The sequence below is a fragment of the Gracilinanus agilis genome, chromosome 1, assembly GCF_016433145.1.
Source record: "Gracilinanus agilis isolate LMUSP501 chromosome 1, AgileGrace, whole genome shotgun sequence".
Taxonomy (NCBI): domain Eukaryota; kingdom Metazoa; phylum Chordata; class Mammalia; order Didelphimorphia; family Didelphidae; genus Gracilinanus; species Gracilinanus agilis.
In genome coordinates, this window is record NC_058130.1 from 780118453 (window position 1) to 780144162 (window position 25710).

Sequence of the window (25710 nt, forward strand, 5' to 3'; positions counted from 1 at the left end):
ATGCTGAAGAGGCCAGAGGCAGCCGGAGTCACCTCAACCCCTCTCCCCACCCACAGGTGACTGACGGTAGCCTAAGTTTGGCCAAAACCTGCCAGGCTTCAGGCCTTGGCAGTGGACAGCCCCACTGAAGGTGCCGCTCAGTGTTCTGTGTCTGAGGAGGGAACAGACTTCTGCTGGACTCCGGAGGGCACACGTAGAGAGCAGGGAGCCTGCTTTCAGCGGGCCAGAAGGAAGAACTTCCCAAGCAAGGCGGGCCGCCAATGGACTGGGCTGTGCCACTGTGACAGGCAAAGGCTGAGTGACTACCAAGGGGGAAGTGAGGGGCGGAAGTGAGGACCAACCTAGAAGACCAGGCCAGCAGGCCGGAGGCCGAAGCTAATTAACACGTGATGCCCGTGTGAGGACACAGCAAGCCCCCCACTTCCCCATCTGTGAAAAGGCTTCAGTCGCATTCGAACGACCTGCCTCACAGGCTTATTGGGAAGAAAGGCTGCAACATCTGAACTCGCCGCACGAGTCGTGGCCGTCACTAAGAATTGTCGAGATTCTTAAAGGCCTCGAAGCCTGCTCTCAGCAGGGAGGTGACCCTCGCTGGTCCTCCAGGATTACACGGGGGAGAGGCATTCAGGTCCAAGTCAACATTTATTAAGCCCCCACTGTATGTCAGAGGCTGCCAGGGATGCAAAAATCATCAGGACACGACACTTTCAGGTCCACAACCCCAGGGGCAGACACGACAATACAAGCCCCATTGGACAAATGAGGGAACGGCCCAGGGATACCTGGGAGCAAACAGAGTCCAGATAATACACAGTTTTTAAACCTTTACTTTCCATCTTAGAATCAATACTATGTATTGGTTCCGAGGCAGAAGAGTGATAAGGGCCAGACAGTAGGAGGTAAGTGACTTGTCCAGGGTCACACAGCTAGGAAGTGTATTTAACTGAGGGGGCGAGGGGGCAGCTAGGTGGCTTAGTGGATAAAGAACCAAGCTTACATCCTGGAGGTCCTGGGTTTAACTCTGACCTCAGATACTTCCTAGCTGTGTGACCCTGAGCAAGTCACCTGACCCCCATTGCCTAATCCTTGCAGCTCTTTTGTCTTAGAAATGATATTAAGCCAGAAGGTAAGGGCTTAGTAAATAAATAAATATAAAGCCATTTGAGATCAATTAAACCAAATGTCACCACTAAAGCAGAAGAATAGTTCACGACAGGAGTGGCCACATTTAGGCACAGGGAAAGGCCTGAGACAAAAGCAATCTCTGCTTCATTCTCACCTCTTTCCCAGTGATTAGCACTGAGGGAGAAGGGACACTTCAGACTGGAGCCATAAGGGGCCTTATAAATGGTCTAAGGCTAAGTCATCCCCTTCAATTTACAAACAGAGGCTGAGGGGAAATGATTTGTCCAAGGTCACACAGCTAGTGAATGGTGAAGCCAAGCATTGAATTCTATTCCCCGACTCCAAATCCTGCTTTCTTTCCACCACACAGGACTCATTCACCAGCATTTGGGAGCACTCTCCCTTCCTCTCTCCAAGGCGGCCATGGAAAAGAGACTGGGCTGCCTAGGCTGGAGCACAAGAGTCTGTCGGGGCATGGTGGGGTTGGCCAGGATGGGGCCTCGTTGAGCAGAGCAGGACTAGAGGATGTGCCCACTCCTAAATGCCGTCGGGCCCAAAATCCAGAGAGGAAACTACCCATCTCTAAGGGAGAAGATGCGACAATAGTGGAGCTGTTTCCCAAGCTACCACTGAAAATAGTAACACCTCCTATTTCGACAAGTCATCATTTTGGGTGTCAAGACAACCATGCTGGCACCTCAGCCTTTATGCTCTGCCTGGCTCGCAGGTGCTGCTAAGGATTCCATTTGCCAGGGTCCCTCAGTGACGTTCAAAGAAATCGAAGGTCCCGGAGGGGCAGGATAGAACCTCAGAGGCTGACAAGTCCAATCTGAGCAGAGATCCAAGGATGGGAGAAGGGAGAGCTCACTGGGGGGAAGTTCCTCCTTCCAGGATGATGACATTTGTGAGCCTAAAATCTCTTCCTTTTGTTTCTGGTTTTGTCCTTTGGGGCTGACCGGGACCGTTTTCTTTCACGTAATAAAGATTTCTCATTTCCAGACTCAGGCTCCCCAATTCCACCAACCAGTCTTCTTATGGCCTACTCGCAGGCCCCTCCTCATCAGTCACCCTCCTCTGGACGCTCATCAGCTTGGCACTAGCCTTCCTCGAATATGTCCCCTGTGGCCTGATCTGGGGAAAGGCCAGGGGGGTCATCATCTAGCATTCTGGATGAGGTACTTCTATTACTAAGAGTAAGACTAGGCCCTAACTGCTGCTGGTGACAGCTTTGTCCTCTGCCGGGTGACAAGGCCATTTCTGCATTGATCACCAAAAAAGCCCTGCACGGTTCGCAGCACATAGTTTTGGTCCTCGTTGGCTTAGCCCGCTCCATGCTGCCCTTTGGGGAACAGCACCGACATCACTAAATCACTGTCGAGTGCTGCCTCCCTCAGTCCTGGACACCGAACTTGGGCTCTGGAGATCTGGCGTAGAATCCCGATTCTGCCGTTTCCGCCTGGCATGACTCTGCGCCTCAGTTTCCCCATCTGTAAAATGAGGAGGTTGGCCTGGATCAGAGGTTCTTCTCACCTTTCTTTGTGCCATGGGCCTCTTTGGTAGTCTGCAGAAGCCTACAGACCCTTCCCAGGATAATGGTTTTAAGTGCATAATACAAAATCCATGGAATAACGGAGGAAGCCATTTATATTGAAATCGTTAAACAAACACGTTCCCAGGCCCTCTAGTAAGAACATAAGACCTAGATCTCGCTAAGGGCTTCTCCATCACGGAAGCTCCTTGAGGCCAGGCCTGTCATTTGGCTTTCTTTTGTCTTCAGCCCTTAGCCCAGGGCCTGGCGCCTAGTAGGTGCTTGATAAATCTTTGCTGGCTGACGTGACAATGAGAGAAAAGTCTCCAGCCTTGAGCAAGGACACCCACACTTACCAGCTGAGGTGGACAAATGGCTTCCTCTGTGAGCTTCCATTTGCCAAGCTGTCCAGTGGAGACAGTAACCCTTGCCGTCCCAGAGCTGTGGTAAGGAAGGTGCCCAGAAATGTCGATTCCTGCTGTTTCTTTTGCCTCTTCCCAGCGGGGCTGGATATGGCAGAAACAGCCGCCTGGGTGATTTTCTACATCAGGTGTCAAATGAAAGGAAGGAGCTCTGGCTCCGGGCATCCATAGGATGCGTTGTTAGACCACGAGGAAATTGAAATGAGGCTAAATATAAAGTCTGACACATTAAATTTAAAAAAGAAGAACCAAACAGCCAAGAATAAATGGGCAGAGCTGGGGCTTGGCTGCAATAGGCGGAGAAAAGATGGTGGGGCAGGTCCCAACTGACCCCAAGCTCAACAGTCAGTCAGCCACTGAGGAAGATAATGCAGTCTCTTGTCAGGTGTATTTTGCAAAGCCGAATGTCTAGAATGAGGGACACGCTGATCCCACCATCTTGGGTCCTGGCTGGAATACAATAATGTCCCCCTAAGCCCCACACACCGACAAGCTGGAGTAGTAGAGAGCAAGGTGAGAGAACTGGGGAGTCACTCCTCTCCCTAGAAGATTCTTGCCTCCAGGATTTCTAACCTAGAGAGATGTGTGTGCGTGGGGAGAGAGGAGGCGGTGTCCAGGTGGTCCTCAAAGGTTCCACTGTCCCTGTGGGTCCAGAAAGCTGGGACCAATGGAAGAAGGTTTCAGGGAGGCCAATTTCAGTTCAGTAAAAGAAAGAACTTTCTACCAACCAGACTGCCCAACAGTGGAACGGAACGGGCTGCCTCAGTGGGTAATGAGCCTCCTGTTCCTGGCAGTGACCCCCTCCCGGGTGCTCTTCTGGGCCCCTGTTCCTAGAGGTAGGGGAGAATGAGTTGCTCTTTTCTTCTGTGACTCTGACTAAACCTCAATGCTTCCTTCCCCCTGCAGAGTCGAATGGCTGAGAGCCTCCGTCTCTTTGACTCCATCTGCAACAACAACTGGTTCATCAGCACCTCCCTCATCCTCTTCCTGAACAAGAAGGACCTGCTGGCGGAGAAGATTCGGCGCATCCCGCTCACGGTCTGCTTCCCCGAGTACAAGGGCCAGAACACCTATGAGGAGGCAGCTGTCTACATCCAGCGCCAGTTTGAGGACTTGAACCGCAACAAGGAGACCAAGGAGATCTACTCCCACTTCACGTGCGCCACCGACACCAGTAACATCCAGTTCGTCTTCGATGCAGTCACAGATGTCATCATTCAGAACAATCTCAAGTACATTGGCCTCTGCTAGGGATGAGCGGGGATGGATGGATCTGTCTGCCTGTGGTGAAACCAATGGAGAGAAGCCCACCTCCACTTGTGCTGGAGATCGACAAGGGGCAGCCCTCAAAGGCCAGAGGAGAAAAGGTGGGGGGCGAGGCGGGGAGTCTGAGCCATGCTCACAGATCCCCTCCATTTCCTCATCCCCCACGTTTTTTGCAAAAGCCCATATATATAATCAGATCTGTAGAGAGAGCTAGGTAGGTAGGTAGGTAGGTAGATAGCTAGACATATACACATAAACACATTTGCAAAGTTCCCCAAAGAGGGCTTTCAGAAGGACGTGAAATGCATTCACCATAGTCACTGTAAGCTCAAGCCATCCCCTTCCTTTGGCTCTCTCAAGAGCCACGCCATTCTGTGTAGGAATGAGCACTGGAATGGCCTTCGAGCCATTTGGCGACCACGAAGAAGAGGCAGAGTGGGGAGGACAGGCCCACTTTGCACTTGGTATCCAGGATGAAGGCAAAGCACTCCTCAAGGCCTGTGGGACAAGATAAGACAGGCCGGCAAGCGGAGGCACCCAGGTGAGAAGGGGCTTTGGGGGTCTACAAGGGCTGAATGCAGATGCTTCTGCTGGGCACAGGGCTCGCCCCAGGCGCCCCCACAACCTTCAGAAGCCAAGGGCCCATTCCAAATCGGACTGTCACCCCACCTTGGAGCTGTTTACAAAAGCTTCAAAAGACATGCATCAAATGAACAAAGTCACTTCATTCAAACTGGGCCAGATGGGGGCCAGCGATTCTTGTAGTAGTGATTGAGTTTTCTACATCCAGGTGTGGGCTTTCTTCTTTGACTTTTTCAGGAGGGTGGGGGAGGGCAAATCTTGTGTTTTACAGATGAGGAAAAAAAATTATAGAAAACTGAAAAAAAGCAAATGAGTGTTCATTTTAAAATATGGACTGTAAAAAGAAATCGCACGATAGTTTTTTGGCTTTTTTGTGTGCGTGTGTGTGTGTGCGCGAGCGCGCGTGTGTATTTTTCTAAAAGAATTGTCTGTGTGTTTGGCTTATTGATTGTAAGAAATGCCACTGGATAGGTTTGGATACTCGAAGGAAATTCTGGGAAATGTGCAACTGTTCCAGGCTCCTTGGGTTCCTGACATTACGGGTGTAGAATATCAGCCCCTACAAAAGTCCATTTGTTCCTGGTGAGGTTTTTGGTTCTATTTTTCTTTTTTTAAAACTTAGTGTATTTGATGAAGGTTAACGTGGGAGCTGTGAACAATAACTAACTGTTTTGGTGTCTAAAAGAGTAAATTCTCAGCTCTTCGGTTCAATTAGGGATGGAGGGGAAAGAGTCAAGTGCATTCCTGGGCTCCTCGCTCTCACCTCATCATCACAGGCTGACACTCAGCAGCCACAATTCCTGTGAAGGCCCAGAGAGTTTGGGTGCCTGATGGAAGATTCAAGGAATACATCATGAGGACTCTACCAAGAAACATACCCTCCCATCATACAGTCCTTCCTTCTGCTGTACTCCAACGACAAAAGCCTGTCTTCGGACTTCTCCAGGAAGAAATAGGTGGTGCAATTACACACGTCCAGCCATTGCCGAAGTGGCCGGCACCAAGCCTGGCCACACCCTGGGAAATCTTCATTCTCCTTTTGTTTCTTCCCGTGTGGTCCAGGATGGGGGTGAGGATTCTCAGTCAAGGGCTTGAAGAAAATTGGGGGGGAGGGGAAAGATAAATCAAAGTCGGAGGTTGTCCACCTAAAGAAAATAAAATCATCCAAATGATCTTGGTTGTTTTGTTGATTTGTACCATACCACTGGGTTCCGATCTGGAGAGCTGAGAACCTGGGGCCTTCCCTCTGGGTCTGGGGCCACTCGCACGCAATGGCCTTGTCCAGTTAGGAAGGAAACGCAGTCTCAGAAGGAGAAGACCAATCTGTCCGTTGGAGTAAACGGAATGTAGAGCCTGACTCGGAGGCTCGCAATCTGACTCTCCTGGGACATCATCCCCAGCTCTCCAAAGTGCCTGCCTGGGATCCCATGGCCCGAGTTGCCGCCAGTAGATTAGAATCCTTTGAGAGAGGAGCCTTTTCTCCCTAACGAGCTTTTGGTTCCCAAATTATTTCTATATCCAAAAGAAGCCAGTGACCCAGAAACCACCTCACTCTCTGAGGATTGACAGTTTCCACTCAGGAGGCCGCCCCACACTTCCCTAGCAGGCGAGCTGTATTTCAAGATGGCAGGCATGCTGACAGTGTGCTGTGGAGGAGGCGTGAATCTCACCTGCCCACTCCTCACCAGCTCACACGGGTTGGCGCTGCTGCTGTGCACGCAAATGAGCAGCAAAGTTTCCCCAAAGAATTTTAATTAAAAGAAAGAACAAGATTTCTTCCATTTCCCTGGGGCATCCTGAGCACGAGGCGATCTGGCCAGAAGTCGCATTGAGCAGGTCTCTGATAAGGCAGCAGCCACGGCTCCCATTTCTATACTAACTAGTTGGGGCAAACAGTGGCAGCCTCCTTCAGAGTCCAGCTCGGGTGCTACCTCCTCCGAGCAGACTTCTCTGATTCATCCTGCACTCTTCAGCCTTTGACTTACAGACCTCAGTTCCCATACTGTTTTGTACATGTACATGACATATCTCCCTACATCGGGGTGCCTTGGCATCTGCTCCAGCACTCGGCAGGGTTCCCTGGACGAAGGCCATGCATGCTGAGGAAACCGTTCTTGAATCTCCAAGGGAAGGTTCCTCACACCATGGGAGCCATGGTGAATTCCAATCCTGCTATTATTTACCTTGGGCAAGTCACTCTCTAGGCACCTCCTCTGGAAAACGAGGGCCTTAGACTAAAGGATCTCCGAGGTCCCTTCCAGCCCCAGATCTATGACCGGGAGGATTCATAGCCTCACGTGAATAATATTATGTATTCGGAGTCATACAGAAGGACCGTCAGAATTCGTAGTCATACCTGAGTGTTCTGAGTATGAGTCGTGCAGGAATACCATCGAGTATTCCTGGTCATGTGTGAATAATACGCCTATTCACAGTCACACATGGTCAGATCACGGAACTCTGACCCAGGAGTCTTTCTAGTTCAATCGACTAACAATTCAGCATTTCTAAAGCACCTGCTGAGCCAATCCCACGTCTCCTCTCAGTTATAAGAGGTGCGCACGTGCACCCAGAGGTGTCAGAGCTCACAGAGGCCTTTCTCCCTGACTCTCCTGTGAGGCTGGAAGGCATGCATGGTCAGACGAGCTCCAGTTTACAGGCTTGTAGAAGGCCTCCCAGCTAATAAAATGGCATCATCAGCAACCAAACCTTGGGCAGACTCAAATTTCCTTGAGCATTTTGTCAGGATTGCGCATCCTACTTTATTTCCTGTTCTTGGGTGTCCCTGGTCTGTTCTTCCAGTAGACTGTAAGCTCCCGGAGGGCAGGCCCTGAGCACCGCTCCGTCTCTGTATCTGAAAGGCCTTGCACTTAACAGATGGGTGAGGAATGGGAGTTGCTTCCAAGCCCAGGGCCCTTCCCACAACTCAACACAACCTCCCACTTGTTCACAGAGCGGCAGCCATCCGAAGAGCAGACTTTCCATTAGGCATCCCCAGCTTGTCCCTGGAACCTCCCTAGAGCAGAAGGAGGCCTCCAGCCAGCGCTCCTGCACCCCTTCACTGGCCAGCTAAGCTCTCTCGAAGTTCTAATGATTGTGACCACTTAGAGATGGGTGGCAAGTACGAAGTGTCTACACCCCTTGTGTGGCCTGTAACTATTCCTATTCATACAGGATTCTGGCAGGCAGAGATCTGCAGGAGTGAATTTTCATCATGAAATTTCAGAAAATAGCAGCCATATTTAGAAGGGGATAACACCCCCTCCCCCAGCTCGAAGACCCACTGGAAGGAGGAGGATAAATTAACTCCAGCTCCGAGGCCTTGCGCCAAAGTAAAAATGACCCCCATAAACTATGGCCAATTACACCCCCTTCCCCAGGCAGAGAAGTGGGCCTCGTGCTTAAGGGAGATGCCAGGAGCAGCCCAGCAATAGGTGGCAACCAGGTAGGAAAGAAAGAGCACTAGACTTCGCTGGGCACTCATCAGAGCGGTGGAGATTCTCCTCTAGGTACTACAGGCTCAGGTCGCCTCCACCTCTGAGACTGTGTGATCTGGGTTCAGGTGAGGAACAAGTGCAATCAAAGGACCTCCCCAAGGCCCTTCTGGCCCTAAAATCCCTGCCCAGGAGAGCTGGTGTGCCTGTGATACAGCCTGGGAGCTGCTACTATGTTGTTATGCCTGTTCTGTTCCCTCCTCCTACGCTGGGAGCTCCCTGAGAGCAAGGACAGTGTTGGGTCTGCATCTCCCAAGCTGGGTCCTGTACCCAGCAGCCAAGGAGCCCTACCTCTCCCAAGGGGAGGCCCTGGGCAAAGCAATGCTGTCCTCTCAGCACTATCCAAGTGGGTGTGTCCAGAGTTAGAAGGAGTTTCTAGGAAGGCTCCTGCCCTGCTGTCCTAGTGAGGGAGTCCCTGGAGTCCCTCCACTGACCAGGCACAGCAGGCTGAGTCGTGCTTCCAAAGGAATGGGCCAGGAGGCCTGCCTGGGCAGGCTCTGGAAGGAAAGGGATTTCAGACCAGCTTCATGGGCTTCCCACCAGCTGTAGGGAGCAGCTGGCCCACAGCCGCCACAGCATTAGCTCAGAATATTCTGTGAAAAGGCAACAGGGAGAGCGCTGCTCTGCTTCTACAGTCCAAGGGATGACTGAGGCAGCGAATGTAAAAGACTCAGAACACAGCAAGATGCTGCCAGGGGTTATTAAGACACAGCAGCCCCCAGGCTTTCCAGACAGCTGAGTCAATGGCCCAAAGCCTCCATCGCCAGAGTGCAGAAAGCCCTGCCTGGGCAGCAGGAAGGGGTCAGCTCTTCTCTGGCTCAGCTCCCCAAGCTGCTGTGGCCCAGAGATTCCTGGGCCTCCTGGCTCAGCTTCTTCCTCATGTGGCACAGTGCAAGGAGCCAACAGAACTGGGTTCAAATTATTATTCTGCCTTTTACTATCTACACTGTGTGACCTGAGGCAGGACCTAGGATCCCTCTGGGCCTCCATTTCTCTATTATCACATGCAGGGTTTGGACTATGGGATCACTCTCAAGATCCCTCACAGCCATCCAATTCTGACCTTCTCCACATCATGCCCTGCTCAAAAGACTTCTGTAGCTCCTTCTGACTTTGAGGATTGGCCTGGCATTGAAGGCTTCTACCCTCTGCCTCCCTCTGCACTCCTCTTCTAGGCATCGAGCACTCCAGGATGCCGTGACAGCCAACTCTTTACTGTTCCCACAGGCTCGTCTGCTCGCCATGGTTTGAATCCTCCTCTCCCTCGGATGGGCTCTGGCCCTTCTTTCAAAGTATCCTCCCTCTCCGCGGCCCTCACTGGAGGGCCTTTGCCTTTCATCCCACTCTTCTTTGTGGTGCGTTCGCCCTCTCAGCTCCTGAAGGGCAGAGATTGTGGCATTTTTCATCTCTGTATCCTCATCACCACACCCGAGATCCCACATGCAGGAGAAACGTAATACTTGTTGCAGTTGGTAGGTGCTGAGGCTCTGTGCACCTAGGCCCTCACCAGCCCCCATTTGAAGCTCATTCCCGGGTGGTGGAGCCTGACAGGAATCGCACAAGTCCAGAGAACAAAGGACCAGCTACCCGCCATGCTGAGGCATCCGGGGAGAATGTTAGTGTGAGTGAAAGCAACCACGGAATCAAAACCCAGTGTCGGTGTCCTCGCCTTCTGCGCCTGCAGGGCCTCCTGGGAGGAGAAGCCCTAGGCTCCCCGCCTCATCCCGTCTCGGATTCTTCTTTGGTGGAACTTGTGCCAGGCTGGCCTCTCCCAGAAGTTCATCTTCCCAAGTAGCCAGGAAATTGCCAGAGATAGGAAGACACAATGGAACGGGCCTCGGGCTCAGAAGCTATTGGTTGGATTCCAAGCTCTGCTACCAGTGAGTTGAGCTTTCTCTCCCTACCTTACAGAGCCCGTGAGGGGAGAGAACATGGCATCTTGTGCCTACTCACGCCAGGGAAATTGGGGCCACTAAGGAAAGAGGAGGCACAATTGTTACTGCCACTGCTACAACCTCAGCCTTGGCTCCTCCTGACATTCTCCACCACCAGCAACCGCCACTGCCAATTGGGGAAGGGTCCCAACATCACTCTTGGTCACTTTGGGCAATGCTCCACAGCCACTGGGGGGATCCGGAGCCACCCTGCAGCCACACGTGTGCTAAGAGTCCCCGGCCTTAAGGAGACAGGAAGGACCATTGTTCCCGTTACTGCCACAGGCCAGGCCAGGTGGAAGGAGAAGGGAATGATGTATGCCTGGAGTTTTAGCAGTCTCTGGTACTAGATTAACCTACCAGGGGCCAGAAGCAGCCACTCACAAGAACTATGATGGAGAAGTAGAATGCAGTGGTTGTCCAAGTCTCATAACACCTCGGGTTGCGTAGGGGTCTCCTTCGTTTCGTCTTTGGGATGCCCAGTAACGTCAGCCCTGGCCCCATTCAGATCCTACCTAGGCCTTCTTCAGGGCCAGAGATGAAAATTCTTCTGCTCTGCGGCCTCTCCCTAGGCTTTAGTCCCTATTCAGCTTAGCCCTGCTGCCCAGCTCTCCAAGTCTCCTCTCGTGGTCACACTCTCCTGAATGCGAAGGTGCTTCCTCTCAAATTTTCTCCCTGGGAAGAATGGGAAGCCACATTTCCTTCTGCCCCACAAACACTCTAGACTAGAAGTGGCAGAGGCCACTGATCCTCATTACCACTTCCAAATCTTCACACCACACACTAGTGGTGACCTCCCTGCCCGAGATGCCCAGCCCATTTATTGACACCAACCTGTCCGCTTACTTTCTCAAGGAGTAGAGCACCGGCTCTCAGTCTTCCTCTCTCCCTCAACCACAGTCCTTCACTCTCAGGGACTTCAATCTATTGACAGTGACGTGCCTGGCCTTCAACTTCCATGGCCTACAACCTCTCAGAGCCTAAGAGCTGAAGGGGCCCTTCGAGGCCATCTGGTCAGGCCAGTCCCCAAACAAGAATCCCCTCTCCAACATCTCCAACATGTGGTCAGCAAGCCTAGGGTGACCGGTCACTTGGCTCCCTCCCTTGGCTGAGAATGGACTCATTGTCAAGAAGATTCTCCTGATATCAAGCCTAAATTGGCGTCCGAAATCTCTGCACACTCCTCCTCACTCTGCCCTCTGAGGGCAAGCAGAATAGTCTGACCCTGACATCTTAGAGAGGAAGAAAAAGTGTACTTCACGGACTTGAATCCCACTAGCATGTTCCCCCGAGGCTTTTCTTCCTTGAACAGATGATCCTCAATCTCAAATTCTATCATTCTGGTCACTTTCTTCTGAACATTCTCCAGTTTATCAATGTCTTTCCTTAAATACAATACCCCAGGGGGCAGCTGGGCAGCTCAGTGGATTGAGAGCCAGACCTAGAGACGGGAGGTCCTAAGGTTCAAATCCGGCCTCAGACACTTCCCAGCTGTGTGACCCTGGGCAAGTCACTTGACCCCCATTGCCCACCCTTATCACTCTTCCACCAAGGAGCCAATACACAGAAGTTCAGGACTTTAAAAAAAATACAATACAATACAATACCCCAAACGGAACACGATATTCTAGAACAGGGGTCAGCAATGTATGGCTCTCGAACCATATCTGGCTCTTTCGAGGGCCAGATATGGCTCTTTCTGCAGGAGCCATAAAGTCCATTTTTTTTCAGGCGCTGTTACAGGAGCCGCACTGTGAGCACTGCACGGCTCTCATGAAATTAAATTTTAAAAAAACGTGGCGTTTATGGCTCTCACGGCCAAAAAGGTTGCCGACCCCTGGACTAGAACATAGGCAGGCCAGAATGGACCTGCCTAGACCCAAACAACAGCAAACTATCTTCTCGCCAATTCCAGACCCCATCCCTGTCTTAACACATCCTAAGATGGTCCAAGTTTCTTGGCCTGCCTATCACTCAGCTCCCATCTCTCTGACCATTGATTCCTCAGGCTCCTCCTCCAAATTCTTACACACCCTTCCCCCCAACATGGCTATCTCCCAACGTCTGGTCCCCATCTCTTTTCTCTTCTCTCGCTACACTCTCCTTTGGTGATCCCATAGGTTGAATAATATGTTTGCAAATAACTCTCACGTCTCTCCGTCTGGGCCTAATCTCTCAGATGAATTCCAGTCCTAGGTTGCTGCTGTTTCCATCTGAATGTCAAAAGATGTCTCAAACTCAACAGACTCAAAACTGGATTTCACACCTTTCCCCCTAACTGCCCCTCTGTTTCTGCAAAGGAGACCGCTATCCTTGAAGGTTCGAAACCAAGATGGGCATCCTCTCTGCCAGGGGTGGCTCATCACATCACCACAAGCTTGCAGATGTCCTAGCATGCATAGCACATCGCTGCCATCTTGGTAGGAGCCTGGCCTTTCCTGGCCCACAGAGGAGGGCCTGCTCTTTGAAGCCCTCTAGTTTTCCAGCCCTTGCATCTCCAGGCTGGTGCTCTCTGAGGCTCTGGGGGCTGGAAAAGCCCCCCAGCACTGAACTCCCCTGCCTGGGTCCCCTCTGTTATGCCCCCAAGCTTCCCGTTTTCTCTTTAGTTCTTGATGATTATTAGAGCTGTTACTCTTTTATCTCTTTCTAGAACACAGGTATGAGAATTGGGCTGTTCTACCCTGAAGCATTCTTCCATTTTGCCTAGAGGTCAGTAAGCATCCCAACTGCCTCCTTCTTCCCTTTCCAGAATCCATCATTGGCCAAGCATTGACTCTTTGTCTCTTCTGCCATTCATCCCCTTCACTCCATTCACCACTCCAACACCACAGGAATGGGAGCCAAAGCAAAGGCTTCCCCTCATTGATGACACTCAGACTCCAGAACTGAAGACATCCCATTGGCTCCAAAGTTGGGCTGCTGGCTTTGAAACCCCTAAGCAGCCAATAGGAGCCTTTTCCTCTGAAGTCACCCAACCAGCTCTGAGAACCAGGTCAGTGCTGGCTCTTCATCCTAGCCCAGCCCTTGTGGTCCCTAACCTCCAAGGGAATCTGCTTCCTTATCTGGAGAGTCGCAAACTGTTAAAGTGAGTAGGGGTTTTACGTGTCCTCTAGTCAATCTCCTTTTTTGCAAATGAGGAAACTGAGGCCCAGCTTGGTGAAGCAACTCTGCCATTGGCTCCACATTGGATGACTGCCACAGACAGAGCCTGAACCTGGTTTTTAGTCTAAGGCAGTGGTTCCCAAACTTTTTTGGCCTCCTGCCCCCTTTCCAGAAAAAATATTCCTTAGCCCCCTGGAAATTAATTTTTTTATTTTAATAGCAATGAATAGGAAAGATAAATGTACTTGTGGCCATCACCGCTCCCCTGCATCGCCGCAGCACCCACCAGGGGGCGGTGGAACCCACTTTGGGAATCACTGGTCTAAGGTCAAAGCTTTCTCCATACAAACACTGAAATAGGAAGGCTGGGCTGCATGATCCCTTACGATCCCCTTTCTTCCTCCAAATTCTTTCTAAACCCTCCCAAGCTTTCCCAAAACCAAACACTGCTGTGATCTCACGGACTGACGTCAGTATAAAGACAACAGCACTTTCACATGAGTTATCTATTTGGAGTCTCACAACAGAGGAGTCTATCTCTAAAGGTAGAACAGGTATTTTTAGCCCCATTTTGCAGATGAGGGCCCCGAGACCCAAAGAGACTTGCCTCGGGTCAGAAGACCGGATGTGAACCCTGGTCCTCATGGCATCAAGCTGATTCAGTGGATAGAGTGCCAGGCTTGGAGTCAGAACCTGGGTTCAAATCTGGCCTCAAATATTTCCTTGCTGTGTGATTAGGGGCAAGTCACTTAACCCCATTTACCTAACCCTTGCCCTTCTGTCTTAGATTTGTTACTAGGCCAGAAAATAAGGTTTTTTAAAAGTCTAGTCCTCTGACTCCTGCCTGACCTGATGCCCTTCCCAACAATGGCGCCTCCTTTAAAGTAACCTTCTCCTTTACACTGCCAACAGGGCTAATGATGATCCGTCTCTACCAAGGCAAAAACCCTTCGAGCTTCTCTTTCTGTCTTGCCTCTCTTACCATCAGCATCATCGCCATCCCCATTGACCTCATGATTGCCTTCATCATCATCTGTCATCATTCTACTACTCACTTGGGAGTTGTATTCGTCTTTTTTCAATGCTGCTCTCCTTTTCTGTCAAAGATCTTCATATTCTTTTCCCCTAATAATGGTTCCCCAGCACAAGAACGAGGGCAACCTACCCTCTTTCACCAATCATCAATCCGTCTTCCTTCTCATCTCTGCAACAAAAGCTCCACCTTGTCTCCTGAGAGCCAGGCGGGAGGCAAGCGGAATGGGCGCTGCCTCAAGGCCAGCCTCTTGTTGGGGATTCTTCAACAACCACTACTGCTTTACGCGGAGCTTTCTCGCTCTCTTTCTAGCAGCTTCTGAACCCTTGGAGCCTTCTATGCTGGGAGAAGACGCATTTTCTTTTTCTAACAGCCGTCGAAAAAGATGGATGATGCCATCAACGCAACACAAAGAAGATCTTCTCTAAAACCTCAGCACTTAGCAGAGTGACCCGGGACAATGATGAGACCGCTCTGGGTTCCTTTCCACTGCAAAGCCCCTAACTGTAGCTCGCCTTCCTATATGCTTATATAGCTGTGCTTGTAAAGTGACACGTTCTTGGCAGTGTATGTGCGAGGGCGGGGGGGAGGGGGGGGATCGTTCTCGTCTTCTCGTCTTCCGCGGATGTTTGGAAGGCGATCCAGGGTTCTGGAAGGCCCGAGCTCTGACAGACCTTTCGGAGCTGGAAAGACTTCAGGTAAGGTTCAGTCACTGATGGGCCACTGTGGGTCCAAACTTCAGGACAGCCTTGCTAAAGGCAGGAAAGCTTACCACCATGGGGAGCCCCTCCGTGCAACGATATTTTCAACTCTGGAGGCCCGTAACAATGGAGGGGTTCAAAGACCACAATGCCTGGGATCAGCGACCACTCAAAGCCTCAATGGCAGCCACTGCTGTTTCCGCGGCATCCCTTTCAAAGGATTCTAGTCCTCCAGACCATCACAACGTGGGTGTTATCCTCTACCTATCACCCTCGCTGCCAACACCCTGACAACCAAATCAAAAGCCAAACCACCACACATGTCAACCAACCCAGGCCAGGCCCCTACACAGCCATCCTTGTCTCCCTGGCACAGGCCTCTTCCACCTCCCATCCATCCTCCATACAGCCACCAAAAGAATTCCAGATGCAGGTCTAATCATGCCACCCCCTGCTCAACCAATCCCAGTGGCTTTCTCGGGCCTCCAAGATTTAATACGAATTCCTCCGACATTTAAAGCTCTCCACCACTGGACTCTGTCTACCCTTCCAGGCCTTCCCACATGCTGGGGTCCAGCCCCACAGACTTATTTACTGTTTCACAAGAAGGCATTGCTATCTCCTACCTCTGGGCCTCTGCCCTGGCTGTCCCCATGGCTGAAATGCCCTCCCTCCTTATTTCGACCCTGAGAATCCCTGGTTCCCTCAAGGGCCATTTTCTGTGATGAAGACTTGCCTGATTCCTGCCCTCACCCCTACCCCCAACTGCTGGTGCCTCTTCTCCTTCTAGTCATTTCATACATAGTATATATGTATTTACACCCTCCTTGGAATGGAAGCCCACCAAAGGCCAGGGCTGGATCCCTCTGTCTCTGTGGCTCCAGCCCTCTGCATGGTGCCTGGCACATAGTAAGAGCTTAGTAAACGGCTACTGACAGACTAGCTAACTAGTGATGAGATTGGCTTTCCCAGGTGGCTCACAGACATTCCTCTTCCATTTTGAGAATCAACCCCACAAGAACACAGTCGAGTACAACACGCACTTAACGTAATCGTGCCTTAAAATGGTAAAAGGCGAGGCCTATCAGCTCTGCCTTGGGCTACCTCTTTTCTCTCTACACTTTCACTGGGTGACCTTATCCATCCCTTTGGGTTTGATTATCTTCTCTAGGACTGTCACTCCCACCTCTATTTTCCCTGAGCTTGAATCCTAAATTAATAATTACCTTTTGGGCATTTCCAACTGGAGGTTTCAAAGCCATCTCCAAATCGACATGGCAACCGGCTCCCTCTTCCAAGTTCCCTGTTTCTGTTGAGGGTACCTCTACTCACTGAGGAGCCTTCCTGCCCCCGGTCACATTTCCCATCCTAGAGACTCAGATCTCCTATAGCCCATCATCTCAAGCCCTCTCCTTACCCCCTCCCACCTCATTCTGCATTCCCATCCCCCACAACTTTTCTCCCAGAGTTTTAGCCCAATTCTACTCAACCTTTTCACTGTGCCTTCTGGAATGCCTGTTCCATAGCCAACAAACTTCCTTCATCTTTTCTTCTCCCACTTCTTCCACCTTCTGGCTCTTAGTAAAAGCTGGCTTTCCCCTGATGACACAGCCTCCATCATGGTCACTCCGTCAGTGCTGGTGGTACCTCCGCCCATTCTCTTGGGTGCACTGGTTGGGGCAGAATGTGTGTGGGGTGGGGGGAATTGGAACACTCCTTGCTCCCCATGGCCACTTTCAGCTTCTCCCCCTACCTCCAGCCCTTAGTAACCTCCCTTTCCTTTGAGATTCATGCTATTCATAGCCACTACCCAATCAAAGTCTTGGTCATTGCTCCTACCCTGGTCACTCCCCTTCCTTCCTCAATTAGGAAGTTACCAAGGCTAACCCCAGTCTCTGATTGTAAGCTCCCGGAGGGCAGGCCTTGTCTTTTGCTTCTTTGCCCATTTCCAGCACTCCGCACAGGGCCTGGCACACAGCAGGCATTTACTTGCTTGTTACTTAATTGACTGATCCCTGACTCAATCCAGTCTAATGATTTCCCGTTACCTCTAGGATTCAGCATAAACTCCCCTGCTTAGCATTTAGCATTCTCCCCACCCTGAGCCCATCCCACTTCCTGGCCCTGAGCACAGCATTTGGTACATAACAGGGGAGTTCCAACGAGGTCTTCGCCAGCTCTGACACGCACAGCTATCCGACCTCTATGGGTGATGGGCATCATATGTAAGATGACAAAAAAAGCGCCCCCTTCCTATAGAGCTGGGGTTCCCAAACTTTTTTTGGCCTCCCGCCCCCTTTCCAGAAAAAATACTATTTCGCACCCCCTGGAAATTATGAAACTATTTACTGAACTCAGAATAGAATGTAATACAAAAACAGTGTGGCCATCACTGCTCCCTGGATCGCTGCAGCACCCACCAGGGGGCGGTGGCGCCCACTTTGGGAATTACTGCTATAGAGCTTGCTGGTCTGCAAAGCCCTGGGTGAGAGAACAAGAATCTTCTCCAGCGGTGTGCCTGGGGTCCCCAGCTGATGACTGTCATGAGTGGAATTAAAGTGCACGCTAGGGGCACCTACTCTATGCCAGGAGGAAGGTGTTGCTGAAACCATGGCTTCTGCCATCCCCAAGGAAGGCTCTAGGAGAGGCCTGCCAGGCCCTGACAACACTCCCAGAGAATACTCAAGGTGAATGATTCAGAGGCAAGAAGGAAGGAGCCAGGCAGGAGCACTGCCACAAAGGGCAATCCCTAAGCACCACCTGCTGGTCAAATAGAACCATTCTCTGGAAAGCTCAATCTGAGGAAGAGCCTAGCACATCATTTCAAGCAGAAAGAGAGGCATACTTAGTCCCTAATATAGAAATAAAAATCTGGAAAACAAAACTGAGGTACACAGGTACTTCCCACACCAAATACCAACTTCCCTTTAAGTCCAGGGCACTGAGGGAGAGATTCAAAGCTTAGATAATACATGGTTCCTTCCCCGTCCAGCAAGACGCCCCTGCCCTTGGCTGCTGCTACTAAAGAGAGGCAGCCATCGCCAAGCCAAAAAAATGAGGGCGAGGCTGAGGTGATGTGGGCAGCAGGGGTGCTCCAGCTGAAGCAAATTCAGAGGAAGTTTCAGGGCAGAACCAACTGCCCAAAGCTAGGCATGAAGCAAGTGTACACACCCCAAAATCCAAGGGCAACAGATTAAGAAATTATTTGCTAAAATGAAGGTCCTGGGTTCCAATCCGGCCTCAGACACTTCCCAGCTGTGTGACCCTGGGCAAGTCACTTGACCCCCATTGCCTAGCCCTTACCACTCTTCTGCCTTGGAACCATACACAGTATTGATTCCAAGACGGAGGGTGAGGGTTTAAAAAAATAAAGTAAAATGGCCCCATTGTTGTCCGCCTTGTACTGAAGCCTGGCCCCTCGGCTGGCCTCCCACTCGTGGGGTAGCTGTTGTTCCTGACTCCTACTCCAAACAGGGACCTAACTCCAAGCCTAACTGCCACCCCAACCTGGCTGTCCCTTGCCTGCTGGGATCCTATCAGCTGCTGCCTTGCTTCACTCTCAGCCCAAACAATGGACTTTGCCCACCATCTTTAGTGTGCTCTCAAGACAGAGAGCTCCTCTAGGGAGATCTCATCTCCTACTTTCCTGAGCCGAGAGCCCACTTGCAGCAACCTGCCTCTTGTCTCTTCTTTGTCTCTAACACCCTTTGACCTCAGCCACCATTCCCTCCTTTTACTCCAGTCTGGAATGGAGAGGAAGCCCTTCTTCCCACCACCCAGCTCCCAACCTTGGTGCCATCCCCAACATCTCACTCTCTCACCAAACTTATGACATAATCCATCACTAAATCTTATTTTGCCATTTCAACCTTCATATCTATCTCTTCACTCAAACAGGCACCCCACAAATTCAGGTCTTCAGCACCTCTCATTTGAACTACTAAAACAGCCTTCTAATTGGTCTCCTCAACCCATCTGCCCCCCATTCAGTTGCCAGTGTTTATCCTCAAGTATAGGCCTGACCCTGTCGGTTTCTGCCATCCAGAAGCTCCTACCATCTCTAGGATCAAATAGAAAACCTTCTGCTTGCCACACAGAGCTCTTCACACCATGGGCCATTCTGACCTTTTCAGTTTTCTTATATTTTATTCACTTCTAGGACTCTCATCTCCCAGCATCCTCTGCCTAGAAGACTCCCCCTTCTCACCTCTAACTCTCAAGTTTCCCTGACATCCTAACTCTCCCCTCTACATCATCTGCCCTCCCTCCTCTTTGCTCTTTGTCTTCCCCATGGCTGATCTGTTCCCATCGGCTTGAATTGCACTGTATGAGTTGACTGTTCTCCTGTTGCCTCCCTGCAGGCCCAGGTCTCTCCCATTCTTCATAGGCCTTCCTTTGGCCTTGCTACCATAGAGAACAAGCAAATGTCCCCTCCTCTCCTCCCTATCACAGTCACAATCCTAGAGGAAATAGCCGATGCTCCATTTAATAACACCTCTTCCCACCACCAGCACTTCTCAAGGATTCCATTCCTCCATTCTCCTCTTTCCTGATCTCTCTGTTGATCCCATCACTGTTAGCCACATCCTCCCTGGAGCTCTAGGCCTACAGTCCTAACTCCCAAGGGCATCTCGAAGCAGTCCTCAGGCTTTAGTCCTCAAGACTTCATGCATAATGCACTCCACATGCCAGGCAAACCTGCTCTCTTACTAGACCCCAAACACCATTTCCTATCTCTGTCTTTGCCCAAACTGTCATTCATGCCTGGAATGTACTCCTTCCTCACCTTTGTTACTATGTGGGCAAGGGAATAAGCATTTATTTAGCACCAACTCTGTCCTGGGCATGATGCCAAATGCTTTACAAACATGATCTTATTTTACCTCACCATCACCCTGGGAAGTAGATGCTTTCATTATCCCCATTTTCCAGATCCCCCTGTCTGGGTTCTCCCCCTCCTCCAATTATCTGGTCTTTATTCATATCTCCACATACAGAGATGACCCACTATTAGAAAGCTGTAGGGTGGCATGGATTGTTGGCATTTAGGCAGTTACATGGAAGGGTAGAGGGAGTCTTGAATCTGAACCATCATCACCCACTTTCCTGGGTTCTTAGGATCCAGTGAGACCCACTACAACCACTCTTTGCCATGTGCTTTACAAAAACCAGTTGTTATTAGGTTGTCATTTGACCTCCCACCCAGAATCCAGAGCACTTCCTCACATGGAGTATGTCAGAGAGCTCTTAAGAAATGTTCATTCCAAATGGGAAAGGACATGTTTGTACAAAAGTATTTCTAGCTGGGCTCTTTGTGGTGGCAAAGAATTGGAAACTAGAGACGTCCCTCAGGATGTGGCAAAAGTGGGACATTAATGCATTTCTGGTGGAGTTGTAAATTGATTCAACCCTTCTGGATGGTGATTTGGAACTCTGCCCAAAGAGCGCTAAAAGACTGCCTGCCCTTTGATCCAGCTATACCACTGCTGGGTTTATACCCCAAAGAGATCATAAGGAAAAAGACTTGTACAAAAATATTTATAGCTGTGCTCTTTGTGGTGGCAAAAAAAAACTGGAAAATGAGGGGATGCCCTTCAATTGGGGAATGGCTGAACAAATTGTGGTATATGCTGGTGATGGAATACTATTGTGCTCAAAGGAATAATAAGCAGGAGGAATTCCATGTGAACTGGAACAACCTCCAGGAAATGATGCAGAGTGAAAGGAGCAGAGCCAGGAGAACGTTGTACACAGAGACGGATGTACTGTGGTAAAATCAAATGTAATGGACTTCTATACTAGCAGCAACGCAATGACCCAGGACAATTCTAAGGGACTTAGGAGAAAGAACACTATCCACATCCAGAGAAAGAACTGTGGGAGCGGAAACGCAGAAGAAAAACAACTGCCTGATCACATAGGAGGATGGGGATATAATTAGGGATATGGACTCAAAATGAGTACCCTAATGCAAATATCAATAATATGGAAATAGGTCTTGATCAATGACACATGTAAAACCCAGTGGAAATGCATGTCAGCTATGAGAGGGGGTGGGAAGAGAGGAGGGATAGAACATGAATCCTATAGCCATGGGAAAACGCTCCAAATTAATTAATTAAATAAAAAATTTAAATTAAAGAGAGAGAGAGAGACATCCCGCAGTTGGGAAATGGCTAAACAAATTGTGGTATATAGTGGTGAGAGAACACTATTGTGCTATAAGGAACAATGAACAGGATGATTTAAGACAGAACTGGAAAGGCCAACGTGAACTAATGCAGAGTGAAATGAACAGAACCAGGAGAAGTTTATACACAGTAACTGCAATTCTGTGGGACAATCAAATGTGACAGACTTTGCTACTAACAACAATACAATAATCCAGGACAATTCTGAGAGACTTATGAAAAAGAATGCTACTTACCTCTAGAGAAAGAACTGTTGGAATATAAAAGCAGATGATTTATCACCTGTTTATTTGGGTATATGATTTGGGGTTTTAGTTTTACAAGATTATTCACTCACAAAAATGAATAATGTGGAAATATGTTTTGAATGATAATATATGTACAACCCAGATTGAATTGCTTGTCAATTCTGGGAGGAGAGAGAGAAGGGAAGGAGACAACATGAATCATATAAATTTGGAAAACTTATGTGTAAATTTGTCGCTAAAATAAAGATAAAACTAAATAAATAAATAAAAAGAAATGCTTGTTCCTATGTCTAATGGGCTCTAAAACTGCATGTCCTTTAATCCAGCAATATCACTAAGAAATCTGTATCCCAAAGAAATCAAAGAAAAGAACAAAGGATCTATCTGTACAAAAATATTCATGGCAGCTCTTTTGTGTGATGGCAAAGAATTGGAAATTGTGGGGTTGCCCATCAACTAGAGAATAGCTGAACAAGCTATGGTCTATGACTGTGGTGGAATACTCATGTGCTGTTAAGAAATGATGAGCAGAATGATTTTGAGAAAATCTAGAAAAGCTTCCATTAACTGATGCAAAGTGAAGTGAGCAGAACCAGAAAACCATTGTACACAGTGACAGCAATACTTGATGGTCTCTGAATGACCTGGTCATTCTCAGCAATGCAGTGATCCAAGACATTCTCAAAGACTCATGATGAAAAATGCCATCAGCCCTCTGAGAAAAAACTGATGAAGAACAATGCAGTCTGGAACATAGTATGTTTCATTTTCTTTCTTCTTTTTTTCATTTGAGATCTCTTCTACAAAATGACTAATATGGAAAAATGTTTTATATGATTTCACATGTAAAATCTATATCACAGTTTACTGTCTCACTGAGGGGAAAAGGAGAGAGAAAATTCGGGACTCAGATTTTTAAAGAAAATGAATGTTTTAAAAAATGTAACATTTAGGGGCAGCTGGGTAGCTCAGTGGAGTGAGAGTCAGGCCTAGAGACAGGAGGTCCTAAGTTCAAACCCGGCCTCAGCCACTTCCCAGCTGTGTGACCCTGGGCAAGTCACTTGACCCCCATTGCCCACCCTTACCAATCTTCTACCTATGAGACAATACACCAAAGTACAAAGGGTTTAAAAAAAATGTAACATTTAATTGGAGAAAAATAAAATATTATTAAAAAAGAAAAGAAAAGAAAGAAGAAACAAATGGTCATTCCATCAAACTAGAGCAGATGGAATCACATCTAGTCTCATCAGGCCCCAGAAAAGCATCAGTATCCAGACTCCCAGACCCGCTTCCTTCCCAACACAATTCCTCCAGAGCAAATGCATCAACAGTTGCCATGAGGTTGCTCTTAGAATCCTGGGGTTGGCTATGTGGCCCTGAGCAAATCACATGCCCTCTCTGAGGACCATGTTCCTCATCTCCAAAATGAGCTCCCTCTCCTTGCACGGCCTGTGTTAAGGGGGTTCTGGGGAAATAGCCTTCAAACCTTGAAATGCCAGAGAGATGGAAGTTACAGTTCTGGATGTCATAAACAAGGATGAAAGTAAACCATATAATGTATGGAAATGACTTTTGGGACCTCAAAGTACCAAACAAAAGCTTGGGATCCTTTTTCACTTTGTTGGGTTGGTTGGTTTTTTGGTTCTCTTAGGAGGAAGGTGGCGGGGAAGAGGGTTCTTTGGGGAGATTCTGCTTGTTCCATTCTTCTTATGAACCATGCCTCTTTGCTCTGACTTGTTTCACATCATCATCTACGACCAGTGTCATCCTGCCAAGGAATCACCTCGCTGAGCCCACTAGCATGAGTTCTCTCTTCTGTAGAACACTTATTGAATTCTATCTTAAGGCCAAGCATCGTCAAGTCACCAAGCATTTATTAAACAACTACCTATTATGTGCCAGCTTCTGGGCTAGGCACCGAGGATACAGAGATACAAAATGAAGCTGGTCCTGCCCACAAGGAGCTCACACTCTCGAACTGCAGGCAGGAGGGACATGATATGTATAAATATGTATACAGAAGTATGTAGATGTTCATATAAGTACATTTAAGTATTATATATATGTACACATAAGTATTTATGTAAGTATCATACAAATGGGTATGAAAATACGGAGAAATGGGATAGCAGCTAAGTATTAGATGGTTTATAAAGAAGCAGAGCTCTCTCTCTCTCTCTCTCTCTCTCTCTCTCTCTCTCTCTCTCTCTCTCTCTCTCTCTCTCCCTCTCTCTGTCTCTCTTTCTCTCTCCTGGAGGGTCTGGAAGGTCAAGGAAGACTTCATGGAGGAGGCATCCTTGAAGGCAGGATGGATCCTCCACAAATTATGGGGGCAGTTAGGTGGCTCAGTAGATAGAAAGCCAGGCCTAGAAACAGTTGGTCCTGGGTTCCAATCTGGCCTCCCTCAGACACTTCCTAGCTGTGGGGCCCTGGGCAAATCACTTAACCCCCATTGGTTAGCCCTTCCTGCTCTTCTGCCTTAGAGCCAATACACAGTGTCCATTCTAAGAGAAAAACTAAGGGCTTAAAAACAAAAACAAATAGGGGTGGGGATGACAAAGGAGCACAGGGGGAGCACTGCCGGTGAATGCAAGCTGCCCCAGACTCAGTTTCTCAGTCTCATTAATCTCTGCTTCAGTAGCAGCCCAGGAGGAACCTCAGGATACTTTACGTCTAACACTGAAGCCTGCTCCAGATGAAGGCTTCCTTCTGTGCAATTTTAAAAGAACTTTGTCCATGCTACCATCTGCAGCAAAGATGGAGATAACCAACCGGGGTCTCCAAAGCAACCAAAGGAAGGCTGCCATGCTCACCACACAAAGGAAGTCCTACCTTTGGGCACCTGCGCCAATCTCACGTAGGTCATATGTAAGAATTTGCGGCACAACAGCACGGGGTCCTCCAGGTTCTTGGCCAGGGCCATGATGACTCGGTTTTTTAAAAAGCCTTCTCTAGAGAAAGGAAGAGAGAAAGAAAGAAAGAGCTCGGCTTTAGGGAGAGGTTAGAGATGGCCACAAAGTTCCCAGACACAATAGCCCCCATCCCTGCTTCTAAGGGCAGCCCTTGTGGCTCCCCAAAGAGAGACTGTACCCCTCTGGAGAGATCCTGATGAAAGATGGCATACACAGAGGTACATATGCAGAGAGGAAGCAAGGGGAATGGGGAGACAGAGGAGAGTTAGGGACAGAGAGGGAGAGAGATCCATCCTTGCTCAACACAAACCTTCTTCTGACATCTCATTATGGAGTGGCCCTAGTTCTTGAAGAGAGGCTGGGAACGTGTAAGTGCCAGAAGCCCTAGCAGGCCGTGTCTGTCTTTCAAGAACCAGCCTTGCCAAACTTGGAAAGGCTCCTTACTGGTTGACCATTAGGTAATGCATTCTTTGGCTATGGCAGTCCATGAAACAAAGAAAGAAAGATGGAGCCAGTTCCCCACCCTGCAGTGCCCTGGCCCACAGCAATATAGAGAGATGCAGAAAAGGAGGCAAAGAATGCCACACAGTTTGGGGATCATCCATAACAACTGGGTCAAGGCTGCCAAGAGAATGAGGTCATTGATTCAGCGATTAAGTCATCGTTAGGGGAAGTGAGATGACTCAATGGATAGTGAGCTGGGCCTAGAAAATGGGAGGCTGGGAGGAGGGGGGAAGGAGGGTCTGAATTCCCATCTGGCCTCAGACACTTCCTAGCTCTGTGTGACCCTGGACAAGTCATTTGACCCCAAATGTCTAGCCCTTACCTCTCTTCTGCCTTGGAACTGATATTTAGTATCAATTCTAAGCAGAAGGTAAGGATTTATTTTTTTTAAAAGACACTGCTAGGAACTTTGGAGAGAATAGTTTCTGTTGAAGGACAATGTCAAAAGCCCAACTAAAGAAAATGAAAGCGAAGAAAGGAGGTGGAGGCACCTCGTGTAGATGGTCTTTTCCAGTTTCCACAAAAGAGAGGAAAGACGTGACGATGGTTTTTGGGAATGGATGGAGGAAGTGTGGGATTTGGGGGGGGGGGGGTGAGGGAGACGTTGGCACGCTGTAAGCATCAGGGCGGCCACCAGGAGACAGGGAGAAGTTAAAGATAGTGGA

General features: G+C 49.3%; 2 protein-coding genes across 2 annotated transcripts in view; one reads left to right on the top strand and one right to left on the bottom strand.

Annotated features, from left to right (window-relative positions):
* GNAZ (G protein subunit alpha z) overlaps positions 1–4326 on the top strand; it is a 61325-nt gene extending 56999 nt beyond the window's left edge. The window contains exon 2 of the mRNA XM_044674439.1: positions 3982–4326. Within this exon, the coding sequence (XP_044530374.1) occupies positions 3982–4326 (345 nt within the window). The remainder of the gene's footprint in view (positions 1–3981) is intronic.
* Positions 1–25710, bottom strand: part of RSPH14 (radial spoke head 14 homolog) — a 182434-nt gene that overhangs the window by 146865 nt on the left and 9859 nt on the right. The window contains exon 4 of the mRNA XM_044674449.1: positions 24462–24580. Coding sequence (XP_044530384.1) covers positions 24462–24580 — 119 coding nt within the window. The remainder of the gene's footprint in view (positions 1–24461; positions 24581–25710) is intronic.